At 42.5% G+C, this 22,600-nt stretch overlaps 1 protein-coding gene across 8 annotated transcripts in view; it reads left to right on the top strand.

Moving 5' to 3' along the window:
- The first annotated feature begins 1,303 nt into the window (after nucleotides 1-1,303).
- The window catches only part of DDHD2 (DDHD domain containing 2), a 72,248-nt gene continuing 50,951 nt past the window's right edge, over nucleotides 1,304-22,600 (top strand). For 5 of the 8 annotated variants that reach the window (XM_056570924.1, XM_056570927.1, XM_056570925.1 and 2 more), the window contains exons 1-3: nucleotides 1,331-1,431; nucleotides 4,009-4,184; nucleotides 15,569-15,937. In XM_056570924.1, coding sequence (XP_056426899.1) covers nucleotides 4,128-4,184; nucleotides 15,569-15,937 — 426 coding nt within the window. In that variant the 5' untranslated portion in view covers nucleotides 1,331-1,431; nucleotides 4,009-4,127. Of the gene's footprint in view, nucleotides 1,432-4,008; nucleotides 4,185-15,568; nucleotides 15,938-22,600 lie in introns of all 8 variants that reach the window. The other 3 variants (XM_056570928.1, XM_056570929.1, XM_056570930.1) reach the window with 3 other exon arrangements.

Below are 22,600 nucleotides of genomic sequence, written 5' to 3'. Positions count from 1 at the left end.
TACACCGGGGACAAGCAGGGCTCTGTACACGGGGACAAGCGGGGCTCTGTACACCGAGGACAAGCGGGGCTCTGTACACTGAGGACAAGCGCGGCTCTGTACACTGAGGACAAGCAGGGCTCTGTACACTGAGGACAAGCGGGGCTCTGTACACTGAAGACAAGCAGGGCTCTGTGCACCGAGTACAAGCAGGGCTCTGTACACCGGGGACAAGCAGGGCTCTGTACACGGGGACAAGCGGGGCTCTGCACATTGAGGACAAGCGGGGCTCTGTACACTGAGGACAAGCGGGGCTCTGTACACTGAAGACAAGCGGGGCTCTGTACACTGAGGACAAGCAGGGCTCTGTGCACCGAGTACAAGCAGGGCTCTGTGCACCGAGTACAAGCAGGGCTCTGTACACGGGGACAAGCGGGGCTCTGTACACTGAGGACAAGCGGGGCTCTGTACACTGAGGACAAGCGGGGCTCTGTACACTGAGGACAAGCAGGGCTAAAGATTTTTTTAAGCTATAAAAATTTGGTTTCCATCTACCGGTACTGTGAAGGAAAGTAACTAAATAACATGTTATTTTAACCGCGAATCCTAACAAAAAAAAATAATGGTGATGTGCTTTTATTTTATTTTTTTTTGTTTACATTTTCCCGCACGTTGTACAGTGCCATTGAAAAAAACAACGACTCGTCCCGCGAAGTAGAGAGCGGAAATAAAATAAAAAAAGTTATGGCTGTTGGAAAGAGGACAGGGAACAATGAACAAAAAAAGGAAAAAGCACAGTCGTCACAGAAAAAAAAAATGGGGGACAGAAAGGGGTTAAAAAAGAACAATCGCTGAAAGCCAGTCTCTTCAGTTGGGATCAGAAACTTCATCAGTGTTTCCAGGGGCGGGGAAGCTGGATGACAACCAATATGGCCGCCATTATTGTTTGCACAGTGGTTGTTACCCAGCTTTTCTGGGGACTTGAATGGCTCATCTTCTAGTTATATAGTGGGTAAATATGGCTGCCACTCACAATTTGATAACATCATACCGAATTACTGCAAAAACTACAACTCCCATCATGCCTTGACAGCTGTCTGTCTGTGCATGATGGGAGTTGTAGTTTTGCAACAGCATGGGGAAGTGTTGCCACACCAGGGTTGCAAAACTACAACTCCCAGCATGCCCGGAAAGCCTTCGGCTTTCCGGACATGCAGGGAGTTGTAGTTTTGCAACAGCTGGAGGCATCCTGGTTGGGAAACACTGGCTTTAAATGAAGTATCGCGAGATCTGACTAAAAACTATTCGTTTCCTTATCACACGAGATCACGGTTGCAAATCACGTGACGGCGCCTTTCGCAGACCTGAACCCAGCAAGTTGCCACGTGATCGCGGCTGGGGCGGGGCTTGGAGAAAGAGGGGTCTGGCTGTGAACATGGCGGCCTGTTAGTGGTAAGTGTATATACTGTACCATTATATACCTGTCCTGCGGAGGGAGAGGGCGCCCTCTATGGGTAGGGGGTGGTGGAGACTATGTAGCGGCGCACAATTACAGATAGCGCCCGCTGGGGGTTAAAATGACCTCCAATCCACATTATGTTATATTATTATTATTATTATTAATAATAATAATTATTATCTATAGAATACTGTTATATACTGAGATTTATACAAATATGGCAACAATATTCATGTCATGATATTTGGAGGATTTATGATATCCTGTTATTATTAGAAAATATAGAAATAAATAATTAACTATATATATATATATATATATATATATATATATATATATATATATATATTTATATATAGTAAATTTGAGTAGCTGTATTAGTCCAGTGATGCAGATGCAACATTTTATGATTTGCATCTATATATGTATGTGTGTATATATATATATATATATATATATATATATATATATTATGTGTGTGTGTACGTGTATATATATATATTGTGTGTGTGTACGTGTATATATATATATATATATTATGTGTGTGTGTACGTGTATATATATATATTGTGTGTGTGTACGTGTATATATATATATATATATATTATGTGTGTGTGTACGTGTGTATATATATATATATATATATTATGTGTGTGTGTACGTGTATGTATATATATATATTATGTGTGTGTGTACGTGTGTATGTATATATATATAGTAAATTTGAGTAGCTGTATTAGTCCAGTGATGCAGATGCAACATTTTATGATTTGCATCTATATATGTATGTGTGTGTATATATATATATATATATATATATATATATATAATATTGCATTGCAAAAGTATTTAACCCCCCTAAAATAAAATAATAATAATAAAAAAAAAACTAAATCAAGAAAACAACTGGATTATAAATGACAGGATAATAATCCATTATCTGCAGCTTGCATAAGTATTCATCCCCCTTTAGGGCTGGGTTCACACCACGTTTTGGCAATACAGTTCCCGTATCAGGTTTTTGATGAAAAACTGATTCCTCAAAACCTGACTAAACTGTATCAAAACGTGTGTACAAATTATAACCCGTATACGGTTTGAAAAGTGATGTCCGTTTGCATCCGTTTGTTTAAGAAAAAAAGCGTATACGTTTTTAACTTTTCACTCCGTTTTGAATAAAGTTTCACTTGTTAGATTGAAATTCCAAGAAAAAAAAGTCAAAAACCGTATGGTGGAAACCGGATGGAACCGTACGCACATACAGTTCTGTACGGTTCCCATTGACTCCCGTGATAAAAAAAAAAAACGTATACGGTTTAATACAGTTTTTCACCCGGACCGAAAAATGTTGTAGTCTACGGTTTTGGGTACGGGTGGGTAAGAAAAACAGACAAAATTGTATGAGACGCAAAACGGTCTAAACCGGATGATGCGTTTGACATACGGTTTACAATGTTACGTCAATGCATACGGTTTTCTATACGGTTCCGTACAGTTTTTTTTACCTTAAACCGTATACGGGAACTGTATAACAAGAACGTGGTGTGCGTGCACCCTTATCCTGTGGGGCGCTGGTGACCGCAATGGAGATGGAAAACGTGCGGTTATATTGGTCGTCGCGATAAACCCATATCGCTCCGGCTGAGACACTGGAGAGTGTGGTAGTGCAAGGGTTAATGCCACCAGACCTCTGGTTACAGCAAGTCAATAGATTAACCCTTATGTAAGCACATTCTTCCCTATCAGAAGGATGGGCGCATATTTATAGCCTAGACCAGAGCCGAATTCATTGAACATTAGGGCGGCGTCATATTGGGATTATGGAGGTAAATGTTGCGATTCCGATATAATAAACAAATGGCGAAGTCCTTCATGCTCCCCCTCCCCCATTTTACACCCCCACCTATTTGTCTATCCCGCATTTTACATCCATCCTCCCTAATATGGTTGAACACTTGAATGCATGTAGCCTTTACCTGCTGATAAGATTTCCTGTGCGCCATTTATAATCCAGACAAAACAACTGCTTTTTTTTTGTTTGTTTGTTTTTTTGGTTAGGGGAGTTAAAGGGGAACTCCGGTGGAAAGCAAGTGGGAAACAAATGTCTTCAAATCAACTGGTGCCGGAAAGTTAAACAGACTTCTAAATTATTTCTATTTAAAAATCTTAATCCTTCCAGTACTTAGCTGCTGTATACTACAGAGGAAGTTGTGTAGTTCTTTCCAGTCTGACCACAGTGCTCTGTGCTGACAACTCTGTCCATGTCAGGAACTGTCCAGATTGGAAGCAAATTCCCTCTCCTGCTCCCGACAGTTCCTAAAATGGACAGAGATGTCAGCAGAGAGCACTGTGGTCAGACTGGAAAGAACTACACAACTTTCTCTGTAGTATACAGCAGCTGATAAGTACTGAAAGGATTAAGATTTTTTAAATGGAAGTCATCTACAAATCTGTATAATTTTCTGGCATCAGTTGATTTAAAAAACAAAAAACATTTCTCCACCGGAGTACCCCTTTAAATACGTTTGTGATTTACAATGTAATCGTAGTAATAGTTTCTCAATATGTAGCAATGACCGTGTGACAGAAAAAAAAAGTCCTCTGCCATCTGGTTGTTCATTAAGCTGTTTTCGAGTTCTATCTATTGAGCGACACCCAGACCCAGTTACCACCCAGCTTTCCTGAGTGCATGTTATCCAGTGATCCATTCCAGCTTTCTCAGGCTCCTGAATGTCAAATCACCCAGGTATGTAATGATATCTGCTGTGCATTGGAATGCTATGTCTCGGTCCTACACTTGAAGACTTTGCCTATATGGTCAGCCCCGTTTTCATTTGTAGTGCCCCCCGGCAGTGAATGCGTGCGAGGGTCCTTCTACCTTGGCTGGTATTGTTGGGGGAGGCGGCATGGTCTGGTGCTTGTATTGGATCTCCACTCTGTCTCATAGATATGGGGTGTCCAAGTGCAGGACCTCTCCTGATGGGATAACCTTTAGAGCTAGTTCACACTACAGACATTCTGTGCAGTTTTTCCACATGGAAATTCAGTGCAGATTCCGCAGACAGCAGCCTCCCATTGCTTTTCATGGTAAGTTCACATGGCAAAAATGTCCGTTGTGGATCTGTGTTCCACCTAAAGAATGGACATGTTCCAATGGGACTTTGACCCTTCGGGTATGTTTACATGGCGGGACACCTGTCCGGAAAATTCCTGAGCGGACATTCTGCAGGAATGGGAACGCTCAGAAACGTTGCAGTCTGCATAGACAGTAATGAATTTCCATGCGGTTTTTGCAGAAAGGATTAACATGTCAATTCTGTCTGCGGTGGCCAGAGTAATGCAGAAAACTGTGTCGCTGTAACGGAATGTGACCCTCTACACAGGGACACACATTTCTGCTTTATAGCCGTCTCCCTCTCACTCCCTAACCCCTAATCCTAACCCATAAACCTAATTCTAATGCTTACCCCTAATCCTAACCCCTAATCCTTATCCTATTGTTTACCCCCTAATCCTAACATTTACAACAAATCCTAACCCCTAATACTTATCCTATTGTTTACCCCCTAATCCTAACACAACAAATCCTAACCCCTAATCTTAGCCCCTAATCCTATTGTTTACCCCTAATCCTAACACAACAAATCCTAACCCCTAATCCTAACCCTTACCCCTAATCCTAACCCCTAATCCTTATCCTATTGTTTACCCCCTAATCCTAACATTTACAACAAATCCTAACCCCTAATCTTAGCCCCTAAACCTAATCCTATTGTTTACCCCTAATCCTAACACAACAAATCCTAACCCCTAATCCTAACCCTTACCCCTAATCCTAACCCCTAATCCTTATCCTATTGTTTACCCCCTAATCCTAACATTTACAACAAATCCTAACCCCTAATCTTAGCCCCTAAACCTAATCCTATTGTTTACCCCTAATCCTAACACAACAAATCCTAACCCCTAATCCTAACACAACAAATCCTAACACCTAATTTTAGCCCCTAAACCTAATCCTATTGTTTACCCCTAATCCTAACACAACAAATCCTAACCCCTAATCCCAACACAACAAATCCTAACCCCTAATCCTAACCCTTACCCCTAATCCTAACCCCTAAACCTAATCCTAATGCTTGCCCCTAATCCTAACCCCTAATCCTATTGTTTACCCCTAATCCTAACACAACAAATCCTAACCCTTACCCCTAATCCCTACCTAACCCCTAAACCTAATCCTAACGCTTACCCCCTAATCCTTATCCTATTGTTTACCCCTAATCCTAACACTTACAACTAATCCTAACCCCTAATCCTAATCCTATTGTTTACCCCTAATCCTAACATTTGCAACAGATCCTAACCCTTAATCCTAACCCCTAATTCTATACCCGCTAATCCTAACCTTTACCCTTAACCCTAATTGTAACCATAAACCCTAATCATAACCCTAATCCTAACTTCTAATCCTAACCCCTAACCCTTACCCCTAATCCTAACCCTTACAGCCGATCATAACCCTTACCCCTAATCCTAACAGCCGATCATAACCCTTACCCCTAACCCTAATTTTAACCCTAATCCTAACCCCTAACAGCAATCAGTACTGAAAAGGGCTGAGCTCAGGTCACATTCGGCTACAGGTCACAGTTTTTTTTTCACTTCACCGGAATAGGAATTTTCATGGCTGGTGTTTCTGCCTCCGAAATTCCACCATGTGCAGGGTGCAGCAAAATCCAACTTAAATCTATGGGACTCTGCTGCAATGGAATTCTACCTGAATTTCCTCAGCCCAAACAGTCTTCAGGTTTTCTTCTTCCAGAATTCAATTCTCATTACTTGTCCATTATTAAGCCCAGACATGTCTACGTTGTGTCTTATTTCTCATTTTTTGTTTATTTTCTTTACCCATGTTTTGCTTCAGTAATTCTTCCGCCAGTTTCCCGTTAGAAAAAGGAACATATGTCTGTGCTGTATGTCGGCACACCAGCAAAAAAGGTATTCCGACATATACTGTGGCGGGCCTTATATAGTCTGCACAGTAGGCCATGATGTAGAGTTCTGCAAATAATTAAACTGGCTTAGTGGCCCATGGCAACCAACCAGCAACCAGCACAGCTTTTACTTTGTAGACCCAAATTTGTAATGTTAGTGTGACATAAGATGGCGACATTAAAGGGGTACTCCGGTGAAAACCTTTTTTCTTTTAAATAAACTGGTGGCAGAAAGTTAAACCTATTTGTAAATTACTTCTATTAAAAAAATCTTAAACCTTCCTGTACTTATTAGCTGCTGAATACTACAGAGGGAATTCTTTTCTTTTTGGAATGCTCTCTGATGACATCACGAGCACAGTTCTCTCTGCTGACGTTATTATAATAATAATAACACTTTATTTATTGTTGTCCTTAGTGGGATTTGAACCCAAGTCCCCAGCACTGCAAGGCAACAGTGCTAACCACTGAGCCCCCATGCTGCCCTTAGCATACATCTGCTATGCACGGTTGCTAAAATGGACAGAGATGTCAGCAGAGAGCACTGTGCTCGTGATGTCATCAGTGTTCCAAAAAGAAAGGAATTTACTCTGTAGCATTCAGCAGCTAATAAGTACTGGAAGGATTAAGATTTTTTAATAGAAGTAATTTACAAATAGGTTTAACTTTCTGCCACCAGTTGATTTAAAAGAAAAAAGATTTTCACTGGAGTACCCCTTTAAAGGGGTATTCCGCTGGAGTACCCGAATGCTAGAGCCGGGGCCAGGAGCTCGTGACGTCATAACCCCACCCCCTCATGACGTCACACCCCGCCCCCTCAATGCAAGTCTATGGGAGGGGGCGTGACATCCGTCACGCCCCCTCCCATAGACTTGCATTGAGGGGCAGGGTGTGACGTCATGAGCTCCCGGCGCCGGCTCCAGCGTTTGGAACGATTTGCTCCAAACGCTGAGCAGCGGAGTACCCCTTTAAAGCAAGAAAAAGCTTTTTGTGTGTTGGAATTTGCAAAAACGGGGCCTGTTGGCACAGTGGAAGCCTCCAGAATAAATTTGGTAAATGTGCTCTGCGTAGAAGCTGCATTTCACATTGGGGTTCATGAGAAAAGTCTACGCTTCCCAAACACTTCGGAAGAGACAGTGGGGGGAAGATTTATCCAAACCTGTGTAGAGGAAGAGTGGTGCAGTTGCCCATAGCAACCAATCAGATCGCTTCTTTCATTTTGAAAGAGGCCTGTGAAAAATGAAAGAAGCGATCTGATTGGTTGCTATGGGCAACTGCACCACTCTTCCTCTACACGGGTTTTGATAAATCTCCCCCAGTGATCGCTATTCGAGTAGTATACGAGCGCAGTCCTGGAAAGCCTATTAGGCTGACAAACCCAAAAAAACTTATGAAGACGTCTGCGTTGTAAGCCGTACAGATTACGTGCACAGACGGGACGTGCGCAGACTTTTGGAAGGGCAGGGGCTCGAGTTAAAGGGGCACTTCTCATAATATTAAAAAAGTTTGTACCGCCAAGCTTACTTTTCTACCTTGTTCTTCATGAATAGACCAGTGGTGCCTCCAGCTGTTGTAAAATGATCTCTCTCCCACCCAGCGGTCGCTCCACGCATTGAAGCAGGACAGGCTCCCTCTGATCACCTGACTAGTGATGTCAAGTCACGACGCACTGCAACCTGGGAAACCCGAAACCTGAATAAGGGTGGGTTCACACCACGATTTTTCTATACAGTTTTTGGATACGTTAAAAAAAAAAAAAAAAAATCGTATGCAACCGTACAGCAAACCGTGGCCATAGACTTTCCATTCAAAACCGTATGCTCCATATTGTATATGGTTGTCTCCGTTTTTCAAACCACACAGTTTTTTACTTTTTTTTTTTCTGGACAGAAAACCGTGGCCTACCACGGTTTTTGGTCCGGGTGAAAAAACTTATTAAACCGTATATGTTTTTTTTTTAACATGGGAGTCAATGGGAACAGTACAGAACTGTATGTGCATATGGTTCCATCCAGTTTTCACCATACGGTTTTTTACTTTTTTTTTCTTGGAATTTCAATCAAACAAGTGAAACTTTATTCATAATGGAGTGAAAAGTTCAAAACGTATAGGTCTTTTTTCTTAAAAAACGGATGCAACTGGACATCATTTTTCAAATTGTATACGGTTTTCAACTGTATACAGATAAAACTTTGTACACACGTTTTCATACAGTTTAGTCAGGTTTTGAGGAATCCGTTTTTTTTTTTTATCAAAAACCTGATAAAAAACTGTATTGCAAAAACGTGGTGTGAACCCAGCCTAATTTATGCTGTTAAAAATAATAAATATTGGGGCGATAACCACAAAAGAATTGTGAAAAAACCATCACACGCAGGTACAGACACTATATTAGGGACTACACTAACTTTACAGCCCCTGTAGCATAGTCAAATAAAAAAAATCATGGAATACCCCTTTAACCTCTGGACCTCATGAATCTATTCTTAGGCGCACCTGCAGCAATTAATGCGCCAAAGCTAAAAATAAATACATTTTAAAAAAGCTCTACCTCCAAAGATAAATGTCCCTCTATAGATTTTGCTAAAAACATAAGTATGCTTAAAATTGTCCTCTTCTGACCCCTATAGCTCTTTTATTACCCATATGATGACACTTTTTGCGATGTGATCTGTAGCTTTTATCGGTACCATTTTTCTTTAAATTGGACTTTTTATTAAAAAAAAAATATTCTAATGTATGAAGTGACCAAAAATCTGCAATTCTGGACTTTGATGTTTTCTTACATTTACGCCATTTAATTAATGTTATATTTTACTAGTTTGGACTCTTCTGTATGGGGCGATAACACATTTGTTTATTTTTGTTTTCATTTACATTTGTTTATTTGAAAAAAAGAAAAGCAGGAGGGGTGATTAAAACTTTTATTAAAGGGGTATTCCGGCCAAAAATATTTTGTCCCCTATCCAAAGGATAGGGGATAAGGTGTCTGATCGCCCACGATCTCCCAGCAGCACCCGCATTCTCCAGGTTTCCGGGACTGGGGACGTGACGTCACGGCATGCCCCTCCATTCATGTCTATGATAGAGGGAGATCTATAATAGGGGGAGATCTATCAAAACCTGTGCAGAAGAAAAGTTGAACATAGCAACCAATCAGATCACTTCTTTCATTTTTCAGAAACCTTTTCAGAAATGAAAGAAGCGATCTGATTGGTTGCTCTGGGCAACTTTTCTTCTGCACAGGTTTTGATAAATCTCCCTCATAGTGCTCTATTGTGATGGCCCGCCTTAGCCATGATGTTAAAGGGGTCGTGACATCACACCACGCCCCCTTCATTCATGTCTATGGGAGGGGGCGTCACGCCCCCTCCCCTAGACATGAATGGAGGGGGCATGGCGTGACGTTACGTTACGTCACGTCCCCAGTCCCGGAAACCCGGAGGTTTCCGAAACTAGAGATGCAGTCCCTGCATAGAATGCGGGTGCTGCGGGGAGATCGCGGGGGTCTCAGCAGCGGGCCCCCCACGATCAGACACCTTATCCCCTATCCTTTGGATAGGAGATAACATATTTTTGCCCGGAATACCCCTTTAAGGAATGGGCTTATTCACATTTATTAACTTAAAAAAAAAATATTTTATTCACTATTTTGTACTACAACCCAGTATGCAGTATCCAAAGGGACAAAGCACTACAACCCCCAGGATGTACAGTGATAATTATAGTCTGTGGTCAAGACTCTAATATGGAAAGGGACAAAGCACTACAACCCCCAGGATGTACAGTGATAATTATAGTCTGTGGAAAGGGACAAAGCACTACAACCCCCAGTATGTAAAGATACAATGCACTACAAGCACACAACCTCCAGCACACAAGGCACTACAGACACTGTAAGCTTGTAATGCATTGTATCTTTACATCCTGGGGGTTGTAGTGCTTTGTCCCTTTCCATATTAGTGTCTTGACTACAGACTCTAATTATCACTGTACATCCTGGGGGTTGTAGTGCTTTGTCCCTTTGCAGTAGGGCTGCACAATATATCGCAAAAGCAATTGAATCGCTATTTTTGCTTTTTGCGATATAGCGATACGACCCCCCCAGGAAAACTTGCAATTATCAGCTCGGGCCGGCTCACGTGCGCTGCTGCAGGCAGGGGCCGGCCAGAGCAGGTAAAAACAAATTTAAATACTAAAAGCCAGTGCTTCCCAACCAGGGTGCCTCCAGCTGTTGCAAAACTACAACTCCCAGCATGCCTGGACTGGCAAAGGGTGTCTGGGCATGCTGGTAGTTGTAGTTTCACAACAGCTGAAGGCACCCTGGTAGAAAAACACTGAGCTAAGTAAAAGGACACAGGGAGAAAAATAATAAAAACCTTCTGCTCACCTACTCCCGGTCCCTGCAGATGCCGTTCCCCTCCGTGCGGTCCGGTGTCTCCTCTCTTCTCCATACAACAAGTAGGACCTTTCCCTTTTCAGCCAATCACTGGCCGCAGTAGTGTCACCTGTCAAGCCAGTGATTGGCTGATGGGGAAAGGTCTTTTTCGGCAGCAAACACACTAGGTTTCCCGGATCCGGTGGGAGATTTGAAAACCGCCCGGGAAAACCCAGTGTATTGCTGCAGTACAAAAAGCTACCTACAGGGGGGTGGGGTGTGTGACAGGGGGGGGATGTGACATGGGGGGGGGGGAATGTGTGACATGGGGACATGGGGAGAAGATGTGACCATGAGGGGAGAATGTGACGTGGGGGAGATGTGAAATGGGCGGTGGGCATAAAATGGGTGGATAGTTGTAAAATGGAGGAGATTGGACATGAAATGGCGGGATTTCACAATTTATTTATTATATGGCATTGCATATCGAAATCGCAATATTTAGGCCCATAATCGCAATCGCACATTTTCCCCATATCATGCAGCCCTAGTTTGCATCTTTGCATATTAGAGTCTGTACTAATATGCAAAGGGACAAAACACTACAACCCCCAGTATGCAGAGGGACAAAGCAATTCAACTGTTGTTCCTTTGCAGATTGGATTACTTTCCACCCACATGAAATATGTTGTTTTACCAGGTCTGACAGGCACTAAAGGAAGGCAGGAGTCAGGGGTGGACTGACAACTCATGGCGCCCCCGGCAATAGAGGATCATGGGGCCCCCATGCGCGTTGGCGACAGGCAGCTCAGCATCATCAACCAATAAGGCAGCTGATGCTTTAGACCCTTTAGACACCGCAATCGAAGTTGATTGCGGCATCTAAAATGGGAAAAACCTCATGGCTAACTTAGTGGGTTGATTGGGACCACCACAATGAAACTAGAGTGAGAGCTAAGAGGAAGGCGGGAGGGCCCTTACCTGCCTCCATCTGTTTCATCAGCGCTCCAATAGTGCAGGCAGCCTGTAATAGTGCAGCACCTACAACAGTGATCAATGCTGTTCTATCGCACAGCATTGTTCAGTGTTTTCAATCTGAAGATCACATGTAATGGTCTCCTATGGACTAAAAAATAGTGAATAAAAGGGGGGGGGGGAGTAATTAATGTAAATAAGCCCCTTATGTAATAAAGTATTGAATCTCCCTCTTTTCCCTTCAAAAAAATTAAATTATGTAAAAAGAAAACATGAACATATGTAGTATCACTGCGTGTGTAAATGTCTGAACTATCAAAGTATATCAGCAAGTCCTGAATTGCTGATTTTTGTCACTTCATACCGGTATATAATATAAAAAATTAATAACAAATAATCAAAAAGTCCAATGAAAACAAAAATGATAAAAACTACAAATGATAGCAAAAAAGATGAGCCTCATACATACCCGTATACAGAAAAATAAAAACGTTATTGGCGTCAGAAGAGAACAATTTCAAGCGCACTTATTTTCTTACAAGAAGTTATTTTTAAAAGTAGTAAAATAAAAACGATATATATTGGGTGTCATTGTAATCATATGGATCATCAGAATAAAGATAATGTGTCATTTATACTGAAAAGTGCACTGTGTAGAAACGGATGCACCCAAAATCTGAGTGACGGGGGGCAGTGCAGACAGGGGGGTTGTGATTGACAACATCCAAAAGCCCTATGTGTGCATGTCCCTGGACCTGAGGCAATGCGTCACTAAAACATTGGAGTCCATATTCAAGGATCTGCTGGCCACGTCTAGCCAGAACTGGACTACCACCTAGACATCTGCCGTGTCATCAATGCAAATCACATTGAACGTTTGTAATGTAAGGATAAGACCTGGATACATAGTGTGTATTTTCATGAATCCCTTTTGAATCACACTGTATATGGTAATATTCATAATGTGTGGAGCCACTTCCAAGAATCCCAAGATCCTCATAACGTTTGAGCTTCTAGTTGGGAAACATTGGCATTGGCTAAGCCTGAGAAACAGGTCATCTTTTTACCAAGATTGTGCAATGGAGCCTGAGCTTTTTCTTCTACTACTTGTGCTGGACAGTGACACTGGTTCTAGTCTACAAGTCGCACAGGGCACTGCTCTCTATTTTCTCCGCATGTTCATTGTCCACTTGTCTGATGTACAAGCAATGTCTTATGGATCTGTCCAATACCAGGTCCCTATTAACACTGCTGCTCTTATGTCTCATAGTTATATAATTTATAAGGTTGAAAAAAAGACCAGAGTCCATCAAGTTCAACCTATATCCCTATTGAGTTCCTGCTGAGTTGATTCAGAGGAAGAGAAAAAAAAACCTCATACTAGAGGTAAAAATTCCTTCCCGACTCCAAATATGGCAGTCAGAATAAATCCCTGAATCAACGTTCTGCCCCTATAAATCTAGTATACATGACCAGCGATGTTATTATTCTCCAAAAATGCATCTGAACCCTTTTTGAACTCTTTCACAGAGTTCCCCATGACCACCTCCTCCGGGCGAGAGTTCCACAGTCTCACTGCTCTTACAGTAAAGAACCCCCGTCTGTGCAGGTGTAGAAACCTTCTTTTCTCTAAATGTAGAGGATGCCCCCTTGTTATGGATACAGTCCTGGGTATAAATAGGTCATTCACACCCAAACCTCTACATAGTGAACCTCTTGCCATTATCCTATTGATCCTATTTCACTAGTCAATCATGGTCACAATCAGAACTCATTGCGGTCTATCGGCAGAGATGCATTAGAGAAGGCCAGGTGGTGGTGGCTATTGCAGATGAATGGACCTGAACCTGTATTTCATAGACAAGTGGCCTAGCAGTACACCATACATTATAAAATGTTGGGTTCACATCTGCATTGAGCTCCATTCCCTGAATCCATTCAAATGATGCGAGTTAGTGGAGAAAAAAATACTGCAGGTCTGTTTTTTTCTCAGCTTAAAGTGGTACTCCACTGGCCAGCGTTCGGAACATTTAGCTCCGAACACTGAGTGCGCGCTGCGGGGGTCGGCCCCACCCCCTCCTGACGTCACGCACCGCACCCTCAATGCAAGTCTATGGGAAGGGGTCAGTGCAGTACCACTTTAACTCCTGAAAAACAACACCAGACTAAAGTCCAACAGACCCCTTTCAAAGTCAATAAGGCCCTTTGGATAGGGAATAAGAGGTCTAGGGGCGGAGTACCCCTTTAAGGCTGACTAGTATGATATGCAGCAGAATTTCCTGATGAATAGCTGATCCAGGACAGGGTGTCCCTCTGCTGGATTCTTCAGCAATAAGTGGTACTTTGTAGAAGTACCAATGATTGTGTTTTTTGCAGTGCCCCCCAGGTAAATTGAACAATTACACAGTGCCTAACGTGTCATGTTCTCCAGATCAAAAGTGACTCCTTGTTGGCACACTTGCTAAGCAATGAGGATCCTGAATGGGCCACTCTGCTCTACTAACCATTCCTCAGTAGGGTATTTCTAAACCAGACAAGCACTTTAAGGATGCAGTGCCCATAACACAATCCAATAAAAAAGTGAGAAACAAGAAAGATCCAATGCTGAAGAAGAATTAGTTGGTCCAAAAGTTTCCCGTTATGATCGTGTACGATTATGGTTTTACTGTTTACCCACACTATTCTTTGGTGGCGGACAAAAACTTTGGAATTTTCTCATACCCTTCTCTTGCTCTGAACTACATCCTTACTTAAGTCTGGGTCGTGATTGGAGGCCTATTCTATTCAGGGGGGACTCTTTTAGGATCTTGGTTTCCTGTAAAGCTAAGTTCTCATTAGGGATTTTCAGCACAGAGTTGAAGAGTCTTCATTTAGCATAGACTGGATGATATATGTTTTTGTGGTCACATGTTTTTCCACGAAAGCTCGACAGCCTCACAATATGACTAGGTGTATGACCAGTAGAACTTCCATCCAACCCTGTTTGTTGTAGATGGTCTGTGACACCTTATATGTCTATGATGTCCATTACTATCTCCATTTTTACATTTTCACAAACCTTTGTCGCTTTGGTATTAGAAAATAAGATGATAGGGTAACATATTTAGCAGATAGATTCCCAATCCCTATGATGACTAGTTCAGAGAAGTGAGGTATAAGGCCAATATCGATCATATCGGTGCTTGTCAGTGCACAATTTCCAAACACGTGATCCTCGTAGAAAAGTAAAGACTCCCAGTGCATTGATGGAGTCCATGGCTGAACCAAGGTCCCACCTGTTGAGAAACACCTGCCCATATTCAGTAGATTTTGGCTTTCCATCATTCAGCTCTGTGTTAGTAACATGTCCAGCAGTGGTTTTTATGCAGTTTACTATGGGTTTTTCAGGGTACTGACATGGCTGAAATTCTTGCCTAATGGACATAAGGCTGTGCCCTCATTCAATACGAATGGATTGAAGTGCCAGCTATGTTGACACTGTACATGGACAATGGCAGACTGGAACGACCAACCTTCATAACATTGATTTTATAGCATTCTTCCCAGGCAGGGGGGTCATATTAAGCCATTATATTGGGGCAGTCATTACATTCTGGCTCCAGTATCTCAAACTATGAAAGAGAAACCATTCTCTCTCTCTCTTTTCTTTTTTTTTTTTTTTCTCGAAATCGACCCCTGTGCCTCTGAAGGATCAGGTGAGATGGTTTTGTGTAAAAAGCTTGCTTTTGATCATTAGATTAGTCCCCATCGTTGAGTAATTCAAGTTTCTTTAACTTGTAGATGAGCTCCCCCGTGGTGATCCGCCAAAGCAACATGAAGACCAAGCATCTTTCTCAAGACGTGCGGCAAAGAGTTGTAGCGCTCCACAAAGCTGGAGAAGGGTATAAAAAAATTTCAAAGGCACTGACTCTCCACGTCAGCACAGTGCGCAGTATCGTTATAAAATGGAAGACCCACCAGACTACCGAGACTCTTCCCAGATCAGGTCGCCCTCCTAAACTGTGCAACCAAGTACGCAGAAAGTTAGTTGAGGATATTGTACAGCAGCCATTGACGACTCTGAGAGACCTTCAGAATTCAGCTTCTGAGATGGGAGTCCATGTTCACACATCAACTATAAGTCGTTCCTTACACAAAGGCCGTACTTGTGTGGGTTGTTATTACTATTTTTTCCTTTTTTATTTTCTATGAAATTTTTAGCTTTGTATTTTTGCTTTTTCTTTCTTTCCTATTCCATACTCTGCTTCTGACAGTCCTTAAAGGGTTTGCTTACCTGAGGCAATCCCTTTCAGAACACGGCCTCTGGGTCAATCCCACCATTGGTCTGGGTTCTGCTCCTTTCATCACCTTTTAACAGATGATTTTGCCAGTGGTCGTCTGTTCTGCCTTATAAGAACCTCCACTATGTCTACGGGCCTTAATAGGGCTATAAACAAGTTGTATTCACAAGATAACCCCTTTTGAAGGTATAAGGACCATTCACCAGCTTGCCAGTAAGATCGTACAATATTTTACCATTGGACCATCTTACCTTTGTCTATGAGTTAAAGGGGTGATCTAGCGGAAAACAACTTATCCCCTATACACAGGATAGGGCATAGGTGTCTGATTGTGGGGGGTTCAACCGATGGGACCCCCTGTGGTCTCCTAAACTCCTGACAGAACACGCTCCATTAATTTCTATGGGAGTGCTGAAGATGCCTGAGTATGGTCTGTTCCTCACTCCTATAGAGAAACAACCAGTTTGAGTACAGTTATAATTAGGTATACGTTAGTTTATGGCAACTTTTGATATTTTCTTGGGCTTTTGATGTCCAAAAAATAAGCATAAATGTCAAAATCTTTCCATGTTTTTTTATGTTTCTCTGTGGTTATATGAAAGGCTTAGGGAACCTATTTTAAAATACCTTTTAAAGGGGTACTCCGCTGCTCAGAGTTTGGAACAAATTGTTCCGAACGCTGGAGCCGGCATCGGGAGCTCTTGACGTCATGGCCCCACCCCCATGATGTCACGCCCCGCCCCCTCAATGCAAGTCTATGGGAGGGGGCGTGACAGCCGTCACGCCCCCTCCCATAGACTTGCATTGAGGGGGCATGACATCATGAGGGGGCGGGGCCCCCAACTACAGCATTCGGAACAATTTGTTCCAAACGCTGGGCAGCGGAGTACCCCTTTAAGTTAATTCTGAGATAAGATTCTGAGAGCAGCTACAAAGAGTGTCTGACATGCGTTACGCACACAGACCAATGATTATAAATGCTGCTACAATTACTGTTACATTTTAAAAAAATTACATTTTAAAGGGGTTGAAAGGAAGCATAACAGCACCACACTTGTCCCTAGGTTGTGTGTGGCATTACAACTTGGCTCTATTCGCTACAATGGTACTAAGCTGCAGTACCACACACAAACTGAGGACAAAAGTGGCGCTGTTTATGGGAAAAAAAAGAAACTAAAAATATGTTGTTGATTTTTTTCTAGTCTTGCATCATCCCCTAAAAAGGAAAACTGACAGCCAGTTTACTCACAGTAAACCCAATACACGGGGGTTATAGTGCTGGTGAACCGGATTAAAATGATAACTTTCAGAGCTCCGTTTCTGGAGATAGACCTGTTAATATTTTAATATATATTTGTTAATATTTTACTTGCCGGCTTGCGCAATGGAGGCGGGGACCTGGCATACCCAGCTTTCCTGCCTCCTTGCCTGGTCCGACCTCCATTTACGCAAAGCCAGCGATTAACAGATTAGCAATGTCTGCTAATAACAGGTCTATCTCAGGAACCGGACCGCAGATCCAGGTAAGTTATACCTGTACCGTATATTGGGTCAAGTGTAGGTGAACCTGCTGTCAGTTTAGCTTTACTATTGTACCAAGTGTAATATACTTAAAGGGGTACTCCGCTGCTCAGCGTTTGGAACAAACTGTTCTGAACTCTGGAGCCGGCGCCGGGAGCTTGTGACGTCATAGCCCCGCCCCCTCAATGCAAGTCTATGGGAGGGGGCGTGGCAACCGCCACGCCCCCTCCTATAGACTTGCATTGAGGGGGCGGGGTGTGACGTCAAGAGAGGGCGGGGCTATGACGTCACGAGCTCCCGGCTCCAGCGTTTGGAACAGTTTGTTCCAAATGCTGAGCAGCCGAGTACCCCTTTAAGGCGCGGTTTGCAGGACTGTATTCTTATTCCCACTGCCGCTGGATTTCTGACCAATACCGCCCGCTCCCCCAAGATGCCACTCCTGCAACATTTTGTCACATCTCATTACCCTCCATGGCATTTTATCACCCTCTTGTACCATTTCATGACCCCTCATGACATTTCATCATCTGCTTATGACATTTCATGCCCCCCTTGTGCCATTTCAGAGGTCTGTGACCGCCCGCTCAAGACTAAAAAACACCTTCGCCCGTATGTTTTATATCGGGTCCTGCGAGATCACATTGCAGTCCTCTAGTACACAATTACTAAATAATTGTACGTGCTGATATTAGTCATGCTTGTGACCTTACCCTAACTTGTGTATAACTAAGACTGGAAATATTATAATAAGGCGTCTATGTTAAGATAAGATCGTAAACTAACCAGATGTATAAAATAGGGCACCTGCAGGGTACATATCGCGTTATTGTCTAGTGATCTTGCACACGTAATGGGCTGCACTACATAGCAGTGCCACCAGAATTCAGATCTCTTGATTATCCCTACAGCCAGATCATTTCTGTTGGTAAAGCCATGTTCACACACCATAGAAAAAAAAAATCCAATAACAACAAAAGTTGGCGGCTCACCTCAGCCTGACTTTCCCATCCGCTTCCGGACTAACCGGCTGTGCCACCGGTCCAATAGACAGAACTAAAGGAAGAAATGTCCAGCGCTGGATGAGGTCAAACAGGAACTTTATTGGCGATCACATGGAACACATAGAAACACCAACGCGTTTCGGGTCAAGCTGGACCCTTAATCATGGTAATGATTAAGGGTCCAGCTTGACCCGAAACGCGTCAATAAAGTTCCTGTTTGACCTCATCCTGTGCTGGACATTTCTTCCTATAGAAAAAAAAAATGGTCACTATTTTATTTACAAACTATTACAGCCTATTACGGAGAAAAAGCTGACAGCCAGGATAACCTAGTAGTTCACTATCTGCCTCTCTGCACATTAAACCAAATGTCCGCATACTCACATCCTCCGCTCTGCCCGGTGCTGCAGCTGTCAGATCCTCTGCTCCTGTGCTGTTCTTCTTCCTTCCGAATATATGCCCCTTAGCCAATCACAGGAGGAGTGAGACATTATCAGAAGAAGGAAGAACATCACAGAAGTGGCAACCGGAAGATCGGACCGCTACAACATCGGGTGGACTGGGGAAGGTAAGTATGCCGACATATTTTTTTTTTTTTTTTTTAAGCACACGTAGGCAGATAGTGGACTTTTCATTTATATACACGTCCATATGCGTGTATTTTGCTGCAGATTTTCTGCTTCAGGTTTTCTGCTACAGATTTTATCATTGACTTACCGCAGAAAATCTGCAGCAAAATACGTACGTGAACGTACCCTAAAAATTGCATTTGTTACTCTCTAAAGCTGGCCATAACTTTTAAAAGCTATTAGGCAATATTTAAGTGACAGCTTTTTCCACCAATCTCCCTATAGACCAGTGTTTCCCAACCAGGGTGCCTCCAGCTGTTCCAAAACTACAAACCATTAAAGGGGTACTCCCGTGAAAAACTTATTTTTTTTTTTAATCAACTGGTGCCAGAAAGTTAAACAGATTTGTAAATGACTTCTATTAAAAAAATCTTAATCCTTCCAGTACTTTTTAGGGGCTATATACTACAGAAGAAATGCTTATCTTTTTGGATTTCTCTGATGTCACGACCACAGTGCTCTCTGCTGACCTCTGCTGTCCAGTTTTGGAACTGTCCAGAGCAGGAGAAAATCCCCATAGCAAACATATGCTGCTTTGAACAGTTCTTAAAATGGACAGCAGAGGTCAGCAGAGAGCACTGTGGTCTTGACATCAGAGAAATCCAAAAAGAAAAACATTTCCTCTGTAGTATACAGCCATTAAAAAGTACTGGAAGGATTAAGATTTTTTAATAGAAGTAATTTACAAATCTGTTTAACTTTTTGGCACCAGTTGATTAAAAAAAAAAAAGTTTTCCACGGGAGTACCCCTTTAACTACAAGTGAACCATTAGCTGGGAAAACGACAAAAGGGACTGTGAGATCACAAGGAGTTTCCTCTTTTTACTTCTCATGGGTGATGGCAAATCTATCTATAATGATCTATGGCAGTGTTTCCCAACCAGGGTGCCTCCAGCTGTTGCAAAACTACAACTCCCAGCATGCCCGGACAGCCTTCGGCTGTCCGTGCATGCTGGAAGTTGTAGTTTTGCAACAGCTGGAGGCACCCTGGTTGGGAAACACTGCTATAGACCGTAAGTAAGCATCTGCCAAAGACTCTTCTTAGTCATGTTAAAATGAAACCTTCCCAAATATGTTTTTTTCCATAGACATATACATGAATGAGTGTTGACTTAACATCTCAGACACAATAGATGGTCAGCAGGTCCTGCAGAAATTGGTGTGGCAGGTCCTGCTGAAATCTATGTGTTTTCACTGACCTAAGTCTAGTATGCTTGGCCACCATAATATTTTCTGAAAAAAAAATTATTTTCTGAAAAAATTTTTGGAAAATTTGTATTGTCTTGACCGTCAGCATTTTTAGCCAAGACAACCAAGACTAAATGTTTTTAATTTGAGAAGCACTTCAGGCAACACTGATACCGTGTTATGTCTAATGCATAAGGCCTAAGGGGGTCAGGGTAGATTAAGCCTGACACAGGGATTCTCTCTTTCATATTTTTTAAATCTGTGTTATGCTCCGCCTCCTCAGACCCTGCACTAGGTATAACACAGTGGTCCAGGTTTACCATTGCTGTAGTTTTTTTTTTTTTTCTATACAGTGACCCCCGACTTATGATGGCCCCGACATATGATCATTTCAACATATGATGGCCTCTCAGAGCCCATCGTATGTTGAAGGCTGCCTCGACATATGATGCTGCTGTGTGTCGGGGCCATCGTACAAACAGCTATCTGACAGCGCTGACAACTTCAGCAACTGACAGATAGTTGTTTAATGTCCCCGTGTGCCCCGTTCTGCCCCCTGTTACTCACATGCTGTCCTGCTAACTCATACAGGCTTCCACTGTGAGCTCTGTGTAAGCCCCGCCCCCCCCCAGTGCAGCCATAGCCAATAGCCTGCAGCATCTTGCTGCAGGCATCCAATGAGCTACTGGCTGCCCTCCCCTTCCTTTCCTATAGAGCTGTAGTCGGCAGGATGGTAATGGAGGACATTCTGTCCCCCCTGAAGGTATTTAAAGAACTGTACAGTACTGTATCCGATGTCACACATCACATATACACACAATACACCCCATACATCAATGTTTCCCTATCAGTGTGCCTCCAGCTGTTGCAAAACTATAACTCCCAGCATGCCCAGACAGTCAATGGCTGTACATGCATGCTGGGAGTTGTAGTTGTGCAACAGCTGGAGGCACCCTGGTTTGTTAAACACTCCCCATACACTCCACATACAATGGTCATCCCAGAACCAATTGGCAGTTTCCCATAGAGATATGTATTCAACATACAATGGTTCCAAGGCCCCAGAACCAATTACCATTTTTACATAGACATATGTACTCGACATATGATGGTTTCAACATATGATGGTTCTCCTTGAACCAATTAATAGCATATGTTGAGGGACCACTGTATTTAGATTTTATCAGACTTTTTTTTCACCAAATATACTAATTGGCGCATTGGCCCTGTAATCAGGTTTAAGCAAACTATATTAATAAAAAATATATATTAGACATGTAAAAACACTTTCTGACCACATTTAGAGGGGTTATCCAGCTGTAGGTTTTTAAATTTTTTAATTTTACAACTTGGCATATACTTACTCACCTCCTGAGCTACAACGGTGCCTCTGGTGTCTGCTCCATTCCCCGGCAGCAATCCTGCCCCTCAGTTAATCACTGGCAAAGGCGGGGCATCTCTGCAGCCAGTGATTGGCTGAGGGGCAGTGTGACACACTGGGCCCCGACATCATGAATTCTGGCATTAAAGGGGTACTCCGGTGAAAAACTTTTTTTTTTTTTAAATCAACTGGAGCCAGAAAGTTAAACCGATTTGTAAATTACTTCTATTAAAATATCTTAATCCTTCCTGTACTTATTAGCTGCTGAATACTACAGCAGAAATTCGTTTCTTTTTGGAACACAGAGCTCTCTGCTGACATCACGATCACAGTGCTCTCTGCTGACATCTCTGTCCATTTTGTGAACTGTCCAGAACAGCATATGTTTGCTATGGGGATTTCCTTTTACCCTGGACAGTTCCTAAAATGGACAGAGATGTCCGCAGAGAGCACTGTGCTCATGATGTCAGCAGAGAACTCTGTGTTTCAAATGGAAAATAATTTCCACTGTAGTATTCAGCAGCTAATAAGTACAGGAAGGATTAAGATTTTTTTTTATAGAAGTAATTTACAAATCTGTTTCACTTTCTGGCACCAGTTGATTTAACAGGAGTACCCCTTTAAGAGGAGCACAGTCGGGGACTGAAGTGGGACACTGGAGGCGCCCCTGCAATAGGTGAGTAAAAGTTTGTTGTAAAAAAAAAATAAAAAAAAAACTCTTCTGCTGGAAAAAAGACCACAGCATTTTTGTGTATATTTAAAATTTCGTAATATACAATCAACCAAAATTCATTCCCTAGGAGCTGAGACAT

This window comes from Hyla sarda, chromosome 4, assembly GCF_029499605.1.
Source record: "Hyla sarda isolate aHylSar1 chromosome 4, aHylSar1.hap1, whole genome shotgun sequence".
NCBI classification, from domain to species: domain Eukaryota; kingdom Metazoa; phylum Chordata; class Amphibia; order Anura; family Hylidae; genus Hyla; species Hyla sarda.
This window is presented reverse-complemented; position numbering and strand designations above follow the sequence as displayed.